Source organism: Chiloscyllium plagiosum, unplaced genomic scaffold (assembly GCF_037043375.1).
Source record: "Chiloscyllium plagiosum isolate Xiang-an unplaced genomic scaffold, Cpla_swu_hap1 HiC_scaffold_7, whole genome shotgun sequence".
NCBI lineage: Eukaryota > Metazoa > Chordata > Chondrichthyes > Orectolobiformes > Hemiscylliidae > Chiloscyllium > Chiloscyllium plagiosum.
In genome coordinates this window covers 52,398,052-52,413,082 of record NW_028270145.1, presented here as the reverse complement: position 1 = coordinate 52,413,082, position 15,031 = coordinate 52,398,052, and the positions used below count along the sequence as shown (strand labels likewise).

General features: G+C 37.4%; 1 protein-coding gene across 3 annotated transcripts in view; it reads right to left on the bottom strand.

Moving 5' to 3' along the window:
* The window catches only part of sp3b (Sp3b transcription factor), a 64,168-nt gene that overhangs the window by 25,193 nt on the left and 23,944 nt on the right, over nucleotides 1–15,031 (bottom strand). For all 3 annotated transcript variants that reach the window (XM_043693600.2, XM_043693601.2, XM_043693602.2), the window contains one exon: nucleotides 5,223–5,445. In XM_043693600.2, coding sequence (XP_043549535.1) covers nucleotides 5,223–5,445 — 223 coding nt within the window. The remainder of the gene's footprint in view (nucleotides 1–5,222; nucleotides 5,446–15,031) is intronic.

Sequence of the window (15,031 nt, the reverse complement as noted above, 5' to 3'; positions counted from 1 at the left end):
GCAGAATTGATGAGATGAATGGCCTAATTCTGCTCCTATATCTTTATAGCCTAAAGTAAAATTTGCAAGGGTTATGATCCTAGCTGATGGCAATACTGGACAAGTTAGATGCCAGAATGAAACCTTGTTTGATAGATCGTAAATTTTATTTTTGCAGTTGGTTACCATGATGATCGGCTATTGAACATATTCACCTGAAGCTGCCACAGTTCTTATAACAAAAGAACACAAATTTATTACTTTTTTGTATAAGCCAAAGTAAAAAGATCTTATCAAATATACAGATTCAACCATTTTCCCAGCTATATCCTTTTCCAATATTCAGTCCAGAGAATCACTCCCACTTGACGTTTTAATATCTTCTTAAATTGACTCATTCCAGTTTTCCTGCCGACTGCTGAAACAGTTTTAAAAGTTGCTTTCATGTTCTGATGGCTCAAATCTCCTTTCAGTTCAGAGAACCTGTATTACTTTTCAATTCTGATAAGAGAATTATATAAGCTCTCAACCTGGAGACTCCATAAACCTAATAAACTCCTCTGCTGCTAAACATGACATTAGACATTTTAAGGAGTATGGGAAAATGTCATGAAAATGGCTTTGAGTGTGGGTCATATTGAATGGTAGAACAGGCTTATGGGTCAAAACGCTTATGTTTATGTTTCCATGAAAACTCCTTCAACATCTAAAACAATTCAGTTCTGTTGCTTGTACAGAACTATTCTTTATTTGAGCATTAAACTGAACAAAACTAAGTGACCTATGATCATTTGTTTGCAGTGTAAACACCAATTAATACTAGAGGTACGTGGCTAGGCTTCCTGTGAACTTTTCTTTGGAATACAGACCGGAAAAAAGGATGTTTAGAAACTATGCTGCAGAGAATGTACCAGTTTTTTTTTAACCCACACCCAAAAGTTAGAGGTGGAACTGTGATATATATCACCTTATTTGTTACACAAGGTCAAGTGGTCACTTTTCAGAGACAAGCTAGCATCAAATATTTATGGATTGAAAAGCTGACCAACAACAGTTTTCAGCGTTCTAAATTGCAATTTGGGAAGTTGCCTAGAAGCAAATACAGGTCTCTCTCTTTCTCTCACACTCAGTGAAGAAACAAACTCAAATCTGAAGAACTCACTCATGCAAAAACCTAGTTTCATCTGCCCAGCTACTAACAAAAGGACCTTCAACCACTTTGCGGATGATAATGTGAAATCATTGTCAAAAACCGAAATAATTGAAAGTCACCTCCATCCACAGAATTTGTTCCTTTTTACACCCCATATTTTCCCCAATATTTCTGCAGTGCTACCTTGTCTATTTGAGCATGAATGGGTATATTTGGATTTAACTGGAATATAGTTTAAGTTTACATGCTAAAGGTATACATTTGTTTATAATTGTTGTTTATTGAAGAAATCTGAGAGAAAAATTCTACCATCCACAATTAACTAAAGTTGAGGAGAGCATCAAACATAAGGGGAAAAAAAAACTAATCGCACGAAAAGTGACTGGCAGGCCTAATGACTAGTCAGAATACAAAGAATGACAGATAATAGAAGGTTAATCAGGACAAATAAACAAGAGTACAAGAGAAGGCTAATTGAAAATTAAAACCAGATAGACAGAGTTTCTAAAAAGGTAAAGAGAGTGTGTTGATCCTCTACGAGAGAATATGGAGTTAATAATGTAAAGAAATGGTTGATGTATTAAATACTTGAACATCTCATTAATCTCTTGGTTTAACAGCTGTTAAAGGATGAGAGGAACCCACTGAAATTATGTCACCAGTGAAACTGTATTAAGCAAACTAATGAAGCTACGGGGTTGGTAAGCCCCCTGGCCTGATGGATTGCATCCTACTGCTTTAAAACAAGTGGCTAATTAATTGGTATTAATTTTCCAAAATTCATTGGATTTAGGAGAAGTTCCAATATGCTAGAAAAGAGCAAATATAAATGCCCTACTCAAGGGAGGGAGGCAATAAACAGGAAAATATATGCTAGTTAGCTTAACATGTGTCATGGAGAAGGTGTCAGAATCAAATCATTTTGACTATAATGGAGTCTTAAAAAAGGTTTGCAAAAAAAAAGGTTTTTGGGAAGTTTTGAAAAAGGAAATCTGCGTTAAACCATTTATCAGAATTCTTTGGATTTGGGGAGTTCTTCGGTTTCCACAATGATTTGAAAAGGCGTCACAAAAGGTTGTGTAACAAAGTGAAGCTCATGGTGTAGGGGGTAACACACCAGTATGGACAGAAGATTACCTGTCTGGTTATAAAAAAAATGAATTAACTCAGATTAGTATCATGTGATAAATGGGGTCCCACAGGATTTTGTGCTGGGTCTTCAACTTTACAATACAAATTTCTTAGATGAGGAGATCTAAGGCTTGTTGGTCAATATCTAAGATGATACCAAAATAGATTGTAGAATATAGTGTGAAGATTACAAAGATCCAGACTGATATAGATAAGTCAAACAAGTGGGCAAAAATCTGGCAGACAAAATATAATTGAGAAAATATGAAGTCGCTCCCTTTGGTAAAACTTTAAAAAGGCAGTTATTATTTAAAATGACTGTAGGTTTCAAGGTGCAGAGGATACAAGAGTTTGAGTGGCACAAGTCACAAAACATTAGCATGCAGGTCGAGCAAGTGATTAAGAATGCTAATCTTTATTATGAGAGAAATTGAACATAAAAGTTATCCTGCAGTTATACTGGGCATTACGGAGACGACATCTCAAATACTGTGTGCAATTTTGGTCTCTTACTTAGTAAAGGATTAAGTGTGTTTGAGGCAGTTCAGAGGAGGTTAATGGATTGATAAGTGGAATGAGCTGGTTAGCATACAAGGGGAGATCAGACAGGCTGAGCATGTTTCCACTGGAGCTTTGAAGAGCGGAAGGGTGACTTAGTTGAAGTGTATAAGACCCTGAATAATCCTGACACGGTGGATGTGGAAAGGATGTTTCCTTTTGTGGATTCAGTCCAGAACTAGAGGAAACTTTAAAAATTAGGACAATTTATTTTTCTCTCAGTGTTGAGCAACTTGATTTCACAAGGTAGTGGAGGTAAAGTAACTGAATAGTAAAAAGATGGAGGCAGATCAATTCCCTTGTTAGATAAAGGGAATAAAACGGTTATCATGTTGCAGAACCTGAGGCAAAGAACACATTAGTTGTGATCTTATTGAATGGTGCACCAGGCTCTAAGGGAGAAATGGCTTACTTTGGCTGTGCGTAATGGAACACTATTTATAATTATGAAGCAGTTTTCTTCAATGTTAGATGTTATAACAAACAGATTTCAAGGAAAGTGTGCTGACTCCACAAATATTACTGAGCTGACCAGATGTAAACCTGACTTTTCAGTTCAAGAGGAATTGGCTCCTTATCGTACTTTCACATGCAGTTACATCAACAAGTCAGAAAGCCAGAGTCCGAACAAAGTTTCCAGTTAAATTCCTTGGTCTTACGCTACAAGAACAGTTTTATATAACTTTTTCCAGAATGTGACATTTTCATTCTGTTAAAGCTGCATTTGGAAATGGTCTTCATATTTTGCTGTATAGAAATACTGGGAAAGAATTTTCATTAATGTGCAATTTGTTTGCCAATAATTATAAGAGGAGCAGGTTTTTCAGCCACTTGAGCCTACCCCATCAATCTCGATCACGGTTGTTCATCTCAATATTTTCCCACACTATCCCACTTGGCCAACGATTTTTGACTGAAACTCTACAAGTAAACACATCCATAGATTCTTCTTTGTGTATGCTACAAATAAGATTTTTAAAAAGTCACCAAATATGCCAAACATGATTTCCCTTTCAGGAATCCTCTTAATTCACTGAAATCATACAATTATTTTCTAAATGCCCAGTTATCATATCCATTATAACACAGGTTGTTCTGTTATAAGGTGTGTTTCGTCAAAATGAATTGGCTATAACACGATTGACAAACTGTAGATGCTGTTTGGATAAGGAACTTTCTACTGAACGGGTATAGCAATTTTCTTAGTGATCTTCTACAGTGCTATTTTCTATAGTGTAAGGTTGCAAGGCAACAACTGTTATACAGGAACACACTGTAGAATCTAATATATTCCTTTCTACAGACAACAAGCTAACAAATCTAAGTAGTTCTTAGTTTTCTCACTTCCTTGTAAGTTGGGTTTCATTTATAACATTCCAATCTGTTGGCAATTCCAGAATCTATAGAATTTTCAAAGATGATCAACAAGGCATGAACTACCTCTATAGCTACCTATGACACTTAGGGGTGCAAACTAGGTCTCAGGAATTTGTCAACTATCAGTCCCATTATGAAAAAAAGCATACTAGTCTAAGTACATTAATCCTAATGCCTCCAAGATCCCCATTTCCACTACTCTTTTAGATCTAGAGTATATTAGGCAGATTTGTTGCATCTTCCCTTGAGAAGAGAGGCACAAAATATTCAAGACCCCAGCTTCAGATTGGTTATAATCGATTACAAATTTAAATGGAAATTTGTCACATTATCATTCACCATAAACTTTCTGATTAACAAGTTTATTAATTAGACTCATTTCACTGCACAATATTAGATCTAAAAAAGAGTCAGTTCCCCAGTTGATTCCTCAAAATATTGCTCTGGAAATCATCTTGTACAGATTCCTTCCTCCACAGCATTGGTGTTCATTAGGCTTACCTAGTCCAGCCGTAGATTGGAGTCACCCATGTTACATGCACCTTAAGTTCTTAAAATTACAGAGCTCTTTCAACTTCTATCAATCTTTGTGCCCTGGTTGTTTCTTAGTTCCATCCGAAGGGATTGCAATTTGTTATTGTCTTGTTACATATATCTCCGATATATTGACTCTATCCCTCATCAACACTAGCCCACCTCCTTTTCATATTTTCTGTCTACCAAAAAGAATATTTGCTTCCCAACCCTACTCACATACTTCTATTTGTGCCATCAATTCATTACTTTGTTCAGAATGTGATCTGCATTCAGATGGAGCACTTTTAATTCAGCTTCCTTAAAACATTATTGTATATTTTCACAGTTTTGACTTCCATTTACTATCTCTCCATCTACCATAACCAGCTTGTGTTTCTCTCTAAATGAATTCCCTCTCAGGCTCCCATCTCCCAGAGAAGCTAGTTTAAATTCTCCATGTGAACCTTGTGCTCACAGAAGATTTAATTTGCATTAAACAAAAACATACCTTCCCAAAACATCCTTGCAGTTGGGACAAGTACATGCTACCCGCCGGAGTCGTTTTCCTGGTTGATACTGCTGATCATTGCCTTCCTCACCCAGGTTCACAGACACTTGTGCAAGATCACTGGAACCAAGGACGGTTGTAGTTCCCACATTAGCGACTGTTGAAGGTTGTGATGCTAACTGCCAGGATTCTGAATCATCCTCCTCTTCTTTTATATGTATACCTGCAGTCAGGAAGAACATATTCTATTTTCACCCCAAAAGTACAAGATAACTGCACCCTCTTCAACATTGTGGCACAATGTACAATAAAAGATTAAAATGCAAAATAAACAATGCATTATGACTTCATTTAGGGCATTATATTCAACGGATTTTCAAAAATCTGGTATTTTTATAGTATTTCCATTGTCTTATCAATGGCGAGCAATGCCATATAACAAAGTAGCAAGCTTCAAAAAGAAACTAATTTTTCTGGTGTAATTGTGTAATCAAGACTTATGGAGAACATCTGTAAATTCTTCTTACCCTGTAATCTTCACTGCTTTCAACATAATCACTACATTAGAAAGATGTTCAATTCAAGCTGAAATCTTGGACCATTGTATACAAGCTCGACACATTCACAGTTGTAGCCAACGTAAAGTAACATATATACTGGAGTATATAGTCAATCTCATGTAAACGTCTACCCCCGATTTTTGGCCAAATAACCCGGAATTTTCCATATATCTCATGCAAAGTCGACCCTGGTTCTTCACAGATAACAGACCAACATTTATGAGTCAGTGTGCCGGCTGTCACGTACCACTCCAGCTTTCCAGTCTGCTGGTTGTTCTGCCCTGCCACTGGTCTTCACGTCTGCTGGTTGCAGTGTTCTGCTCCGGGTTTTCAGAATTACCATAATTCGTTTAGAGATCGAGTGATGATACAGTATGAATTTTGACAAGCATGAATTTCAGCCCCTCAGTAGTATCCATGTAATATTCGACCCCATAAATTTAACTTTAAAAAGTATTCTAAATCTTTGACTGTTACTCGAGTATATACGGTAATTTCATTGTAATTTAGTGTATATGTGGGTACATAATATCAAATCTTAAAGTATGAATTGCTGAAAAGCTAGGAGATTGTGGAAAACAAAACAAAAGATATGTGGATTGATACTACCCACTTAATACAAAACAAAACAACTGCATTACAGAAACAACCCTTTTAAACACATTCCTGTTTTTAAGTTATGAATTATACCATAGTAAAATAAACTGCCAGATTGGCCAGTTTATTTCTAATAAATTAAAATATTTCTAATTTTAACTGGCAGCACATTACACTACATAGGTTTAAGTAGAAAACTCAAGGTGCAATGGAAATGACCACTTTCATCAACAGTCTTCTGCCAAACATTTGGGATCATGACAATGAACTAAAATTCTACAAGGACCTTCGGTAACATGGGACAATTTTGCTCTTTGTAAAGAAAATGAGCCAGAGCATAATGCAGTGGAGGTGTCAAAAATAGAAAGGAGCTCCATTCTTATTGCTATAGTTGCTGTTTAGGGGCCAAAATGGGCCATTCAATAGCAAAACTGTAAACAAAGAAGAGCTTGTATACAATGTGCATGGATGCCAAGTTAACAGTTTTAAAGGTAGACTGGAGAGCGAAACACAAGAACATGGGGGGAGGAATAGGCCCATTCAGTCCCTTAAACCCACTCTACTTTCTAGATCATGGCTTTTCTAAGTCAAAATGCCATCTTCCTACTGTATTCAAAGATTTCTTGATGTCATTAGCAACGAGAAATCTATCAATCTTAGTCATTTATGAAAGTTCATGACAGAGTTGGAACAGAGAAGATTCAATGATGAAGTGCTTCCTCATTTCAGTATCAAATGGTTTATTCTCAAACTGTACCTAACTCTAGATCCCACAGCCAAAGGACACATCCTTTTTGCATCTAATTTTTTCGTCAAGAAGAAATATACAGCATTCCAAATGTCTTATTTGCCTAAACTGCAGAGAATACAGGCTCAGTCCACGTTCTAAGCTGCACTATTAACTACTTCCTTCCTTATGCAAGGGAACCAGATTGAACATAATACAGCAGGCATGGTCTCACCAGTAAGCAAGTTTTTTTTGAAAGTTGAACAGAAAGAGGTTTAATAAGTAGCTTCAAATTTGGGGCACAAAATTGATTTGAAATCAGGTAAAATAAATGTACTTCCCAAACAGGATATTTTAAAGTGAGCGTTAAAGAAATTTTTATCTCTGACCAAAGTAGAGATTCGTAAACAATGCGTCTCTCCACGAAATGCAGGTCAATCTGCACTTTCCAAATGCAGATGATCAAACAACAGTCTCCTAAAATGTGTTCAGTCTCCCCACACACAATTAGTTGGCCTCATTATGTGCAAGCAGAGACCATCCTGAACAGTCCACCCCAAATAGTTTACCAGAAACAAAGCCTGTAACTCGTCACAGAAATACATGGTCATATCACATTCCTTCTTATATCCAGTACTGAGAAATAAGGTTAGGCATGACTTAAGCTGGCAGCCAAATGTGGCTGCCTAATTTATGTCACTGTACTCTCCATGCTTGAACCCACTGAGATGAAGAAGAATTTGCAAATATCCATCAATGGCAACGATGTCAGAAGATCAAGAAAGTTACATGTCTTGTCCCCATTATCAGGGGATCAAAGCAATCAGAGGTATTCAACAAGAGGTTCCCAGATATGAACTCAGGCTACAATAGGAATACTTTAAATCAGTCACTTGAACAATGGAACCCTGGATGAGAGAAATGGATTCCTAGCTACAAACTGAAGTTAAAAGGAGGAACACATAAGTAATAACCAGATTTGTTCATGATTGCACAAGTGTTCAGCACCATTCTTGTCTCCTCAGATACTGAAGCAGTTTCCATACACAACAAAACCTGGACATAAGGTGTGTGTGTGTGTGTGTGTGTATCATACAAATCACAAGCATCAGAAAATGACTATTGCCAACAAGAGAGAATTCAATAATCAATGATCACCTGCAGAAATTATCGCATCTTAAAAATGCCATCAAACGCTCATGGTCCACTAAGGGTTCCCACCAACCTGACTGCTTAAATCCCCAAAAACTGCAGACACAAATAGTGAGGAGCAAAACCTGCTTGGTTTGAGGAATGGGTTTAGGCTTGAAACCAATAAAAAAAAAATCAAACAATAACATTAGAGATCTTCAAGTATTGAATTAATTTTGACATAATATAGAATAAAATAAATTGCAACAGTAAGGTGAAATTTTGAAAGAGTCCACATCAGAATATTGAAATGAAAAACTTTAGTAATAGGAACATAGAAATAGAGGCAGGAGTATGCAATTCAGACCTTTGAGCCTGTTCTGTCAATTAACAGGAGCATGGCCGATCATTTAACTCAGTATCTTGTTCCCAAATTCTCCCCATTCCTTTTGATCCCTTTCTTCCCAAGAACTACAGCGAAACCTCGATTATCCGAATATCAATTATCCGAATATTGGATTATCCAAAGGAGACCTCGAGGCCCCGATAGAAACATCCAAAGAGGTGTTTCCAACACTGATTGCGTCTTTTGTTTACAATGATTAAAAACCAACTGCTGCTGCTGAGAACAGTTCTGGACAGAGATGGGAGCACAGGCACCGTCTCCAAATGACAAGACCTCCCGCTCTTCCTCTCCCTCCCCACACTTTCCCTAGAGTTCTACATAGGGAAGTACTCTAAACCCCCCTTCCCCAGATAATCTCTCCAACATTGCCTTGTACAAGGCAAAGGTGGAACTTGACAAAAAGTTGCAGTAAAATGTGTGTGCAAGCGCGCGCTATTTGGAGACTCACCCACCCTTCTCTCCACCCCCAACAAAAGGCAGTAGTAGTCTTATTGTTGGTGCCTAGTCCAGCTGCCGGAGGGGGTGGGGGGGGGGGGGGGGGGGGGGAAAGAGGGGAGGAGAAGGGAGGAGGGGCGGGGGTGGTTGGGGTGTGGATGGTTGCTGTGGGCGGAGGACCCGGGACGGGGTGAGGTCAGACAGCTAGCGTTGTGGACAGGGTTGGGAGGGTCGCATGGGGGAGGAGGGGTGCAGCAGACAGGGAGGTGGGGACTCATATGTGGCGTGCTGCTGCCTAGTCTCCTGAACAGGGAACGGTCTTAGCAAGTGCTCCCTGTGTCAATCCCATTGAACTGATTGGGTGAGGGTGAGGGTGGGGAAGTGTGTGTGTGTGAGGCTTTAACAATGCCAAAGGTCCCTTACACACAAGTGTGTTTCTGCTCAGAAACAAACCCTGAGCTAGAGAGAGGGAGCAAGGCAGGCAAAGCGAAGAAAAAGGAAACTTCAGAAAACTCCGAACCCCAGAGGAAAGGCATTGAATCAATTAACTGAACAAAATAGTGTCCACCCATCTCATTAGGATAATCGAGGTTCCTCTGTATACCTAACTCCTCCTCAAAAACATTCAATGTTTGGACTCAACTGCTTTCTGAAAATTCCACTGGCTTATGACTCTGCAGAAATTTCTCACCTCGGTCCTAATTGGTAAACCACATATTCTTCAACTGTTATCCTGGATTTCTCAATCATCAGGAACATCCTTCTTGCATTTACCCACTCTTGCCCTGTTAGAATTTACATTTCCATGATATCCAGTCATTCTTCTAAACGATGAATATACTCTAAACCAAGTCAGTCGCTCTTCATGTCAGGCCCGCCATCCTGGGAACCAGCCTAGTAAAACTTCATTACACTTTGCCCATAGCCAGATAAAACAACCAAAACTAAGATCCTTCTTCAGATAAGGAAACCAAAACTACACACAATACTCCAATCTCACGAAGGCCATGTACAATTGCAGGAAGATATTATTGCATTTCTAAGTAGTTTGACAGAGTAAATGCTGAGACGATGTTATCCTCATGGAAGAGTCTAGAAACAGAATGCATAGCCTCAGAAGAAAAGGGCACCAATTTAAGACTGAGATGAGAAGGAATTTCTTCTGGTGGTTAGCACCTTTGGAACTCTTTGCCAGTGTTATTGGGCACAGTTCTTGTGTATACTTAAAGCTAAATAGATTCTTGATCAATATGGGAATACAGGATTATGGGAAAAGACAGGGAAGTGGACCCGAGGAATGTTGGATCAGCCACAAACCCACAGAACTCAGCAGTCTTGAGGGGCTCTACTGCCGCCTCTTATTATATTTCTTACGGTCTCCTGTACTTGAAACTTGTTGCGAAGGCAGCCAACATACCATCTGCCTTCTTCAGCACCTGGTATACAACGGCAACCAGTTCTCATTGGGAACGGAGGTGGTACAATCAATCAATCACCATTCAAATAATAATCCACCTTTCTGTTTGCTTCAAAAATGGATAACTATTTATCCACCGTATACATCATCTCCAATGCACTTGTCCACTCTTCCAACTTGTTCAAATCACACCAAAACATTTCTGTATCCTCCTGAATTCACCTTCCACCTAGTTTGGTATTGTCTGCAAATTTGGAGATAATACATTTGGCTCCTTCATCTGAATCAATAAAAATTAGGGGCACAGTAGTATTCAAGAAGTTCAAGTGTTGAAAAACATTAATGTATTTAAAAACAGATTATTGAATGTACAAGATAAATCCATATAATATAGGTGGAGTGAACCAAATATCATTAAATGCACAGTGAAACAAACTGCAAAACTTTTAGATTATGAAAATAAAGATTAATGGTCTAAAGTAATAAATATTGCTCAGAACTTTGCACTCAATAATTACAGTAAGGTGAGAGTTTGGACTATACTACTCAGAATCTACAAAAGAACAGTGGATACATAGATATGTGCTTTACACAAACCAATGTAGGTGAAAGAGAACTTATATTAATTTAGCTGAATTTATAATTAACTATCTGGAAATATGTATCTAATTCGGAACTAAAATAGCATCTCCGACTGCAGGTCCCTGTTCTTTCACAATCCAATTGAAGTTCTTTTCTACATTAAAAATTCTTGCACTTTAACTCAGTTATTTAGTGATCTTAACTTTACTCTTTAGATCAATGCTACAAGCTTATAGTGGTTATAGTCAGAGAATAGCAACATAGAAATCACAAGTTCAAATCTCATTATAAAGAGTTTCAAATCAGAATTCTGAGTAGTGAATTCAGCAACCACTATATAAATGTGCAGGAGGGCAGCAGTAAAAAAAACCTCTGCTGGGTTCCCATCAGAAACTTTGAATGGTACAAAATTCCTGCAACATCGAGTCTAAATAGGATCCCAGATTCATATGAGTTAGTTTACTCAATGCACCATGAAATGGCCCAGAAAGCAAAGATGCAGAGCAACTTGACCATTTCTCTAATGCAAACAGTTGCAATTCACATATCAGAAAAGTGATAATGAAAGAATCTGCTCAGGGTATAAAGCAATACTAAAGGTATCATATTACTTGCATATCAGTTATGACAGAGGCTCCAGGTTTTGAGGGATTGGCTGCAAGTTTAGGTTGGAGCATAAAAAGTTAAGTGACCTGACAGAGATTCTCACGGTTATGTCCAGTTTATACAGGTAGACAGATAGAAAGCTACTTCCAATAACTGATGGTGCAAAGATTAAGGGGTCAGACTAAATTTTAGTCAAGTGATGGAGAGGGAATGGGAGGAAGATTTTTAAAAATACAGTGAATGGTAATGACTTGAAACAAACTGACAAGAATGGAGCAAGAAGAGACCAAAGCTTTTAAATGGAAAATGGATGATCGCTGGAGAAAAACAAGTTTGCAGGACTGCAGGGAAAAACTGGAATGGAACTGACCTGAAGTTTCTACAAAGTTGGCTTTGACTCTGTGGGCTTGGTGGGCTCCTTGTATTATGACTTTCTAGGACATTGGGCCACATCCAAATATAAATAACAACACAAGAAAGTTAGAAGTGCAAAGAAAATAAGTTAATTTGCTTGTACTTTTACAAAAATGTAACCATAAATGCATGAATCTGATCTCAGACTTCATACTTCTCAACCAATCTCATGAACTAGCATCACAACAGTTGATCTTGTTGATCTCAACAACAAGTTGATGTCATTGCAATGGGTGGCCCAGCTATAGTTAAGAAAGCATGTAACTGCAATCAAGGGACTGACAGCACTCCTATAAATGTTAATGGATAAGATGTTACGACAAGCAGAGTAAACAGAACGAAGCTCAGCTTGAATTCAGAGTTTTCCTCTTAGGAGAATCAGCCACCTATTTTCTAGCCTGTGGCATTTCCAAGCCAAGAGAGATTGCAGTTTAGTTAGAACTGAACAAAGCTCACAACTAATGGGTCTACGCCTGCAGACTCAAAGGAACTGTAAAGTAGTCTCTGCAAACCACAGGAAAGAAACTGGAAGGAGTCCTATAAAGACAAACTTAAGTTCAGACAGGAGGATAATTTCTCTGAACTGGAGTTTCTGTAAAGGATAGTGCTGGGAAACAGGCTGAACTTTGTTTTGCTGTCTGCTTTAACGATTTTTCCAAAATGTTTATAACTATAATCACAATTTACTTTCTTCATCGCAAGCTGGTTTTCCGGTAGTAAAGAAAATTTGTAGCCTCTTGTGAATATTTCAATGATTAATCACTGTATTACCAAACCTAAAAAATTAAACACATGATCTATTAAACATATGATCTATCAAACTAGAATCAACAAATCCAAATTTGCCATCAGCTGGGATCATAACGTGGAGGGGTCTGACAGGGTTAGAATTCATTTAAAAAGACATGTACATGAAGCTTCTGGTTATTAAACAAGAGTGAAGTTTATTGACGGATTGACTTTCAACTATTTTGATTATGAAATATTTGATTAATTCTAAACTAAGAGCTTGCAGGTAAATTGAGGGTAGAAATAAAAGCAAGATCTCGTTAAGGATGAGATAGTCACTCTAAATGCTGGATAATTAACCAAGAAAGAACTTCATGTGTCATTGCTGGAATTAGCCAGGAATCATGAAAAAAATCTTGACTTGGAGAAAAAGAAATAAAAAGATTTGAATTGGAACAAAGAAATGAAAAGGGAAGAGAAAAAAAAAACAAAAACTGCAAATAAAAAACTGAATTTGAATGTGTGAAGAGCGAATACAAAATGGAAGAGAAAAAGACAAATTGAACTTTAAAAAGTTTATCTCTTTGAAGTTAAAAGAAATCAGACAATGAGCCTTGGCCAAAGTTCTGAACAAGCTAGTAGTTGCAGCCCAAATTCTAATTCTGATTACAATGAGAGATTTCACAAGAAACCCATGATTTGTACTTACATTTACAGAGGATAGAGTTGAAAGAGGTTTAAAAAAGTAGCTGGACAAAATAAACTGGCTCAGGATATTAGGATTATAAGGTTGCAGAGTCCTTTAGCAGGTATAGCTATGAATGTTTATGGCTGCCTGCCAGAAGAGAGCTCTATAAACTATGAAACTTAGTAAAAACTCAGTACTCACAAGCATGTCCTTGAAACGTATCAATTAAACTTTAGGACAAGAAAGCTAAAGCAAGTATTTATAGAATATGCAAGAGAAACCTTTTTGAGAATAAAAAGTAAATCACGACTAAGGAAGAATGCAGAAATAGTGTCCCAGTAAACCATATGCTTATCTAAATAAGTCTTAAAGTGTAAGATCAGAGAATCAGTAAAGACAGTTAAGTGTATTTAGACGCTCATGTGGAAATTCACAAGGAAATTGAAGAAATACAGATTCCGCAAACGGAAGACATACCTGCTCATGGAGAATTTTAGGAAACAAAATTGATGTTTGCCAAAGTAATAAAAGGAGAAAGGCTCAAAACAAACTCAGTAAAATAACATCCTTCCAGTGCATTAAGATTGTACATGTTGAAAGTTAATTATTGGAATGGAAGTGGAAAAACTAAAGTGGTAGGGATGTTCAAACAATTCTCAGAAAAGGATGCATAAGGAAATGAACTTGGTATTAAACTCAGCACAAAGTGAAAACGGTTTCGTTACAATCTATTACAAAAGAGAGAAGATTCAGGGGAGTCAAGAAAATACTTCAAATACTGGAGAATCAAACCACTGGCGATTCCACATATTTCATCTCAAAAGACAGACATATTACCTTATCCTTCAAATTTGAAGAAAACTAACAAATATTGAGATACACTGGAGGAAATAAGTTGCTGATGCTGAATAATGATCCAATGTGTTCCAGAGGGGTTAATGAAGGAGAAAATATTAATTGAAGGTGTAGATATAGAGTTTGAGTCAAAACATGCAGCACTGGAAAAGCACAGCAGGTCAGGCAGCATCCAAGAAGCAGGAGAGTCGACGTTTCGGGCATAAGCCCTTGATCACAAATACAGTTTACCAATCAATTTCATTATACACAAAGTAGAGCGAATTAGTACATGCAGAAACTAGCACTGCGTCGCGCAACACATCCTTGTAGAAGGAATTGATTTTATCTTGGAGAATAATCTTAAGTTTAAAAATATTGGCCTCAGTAAAAGGGCTGGAACAACTGCTGAAATTAAAAAGAAACTGATATTACAAGAAGGTCATCCTGATTTGTTTCATCAATGTGTGGTGATTAGATCTCAGGCATATACAGTTAGGTAGGAAGAGGAGAAATCTATCAGAAAAAAAGATGACTGGCAAACTCAGAAATTGGACAGTTTTAAAAAAAAAATTATAAAAAGGAAAAACAGGCTGACAGATTTAGCCTATCTTACAAGGAGATCCTTAAATTAAGGGAACTATACCAAAATGACTACTCAGAAGTTGAATCTTCTACAGTGT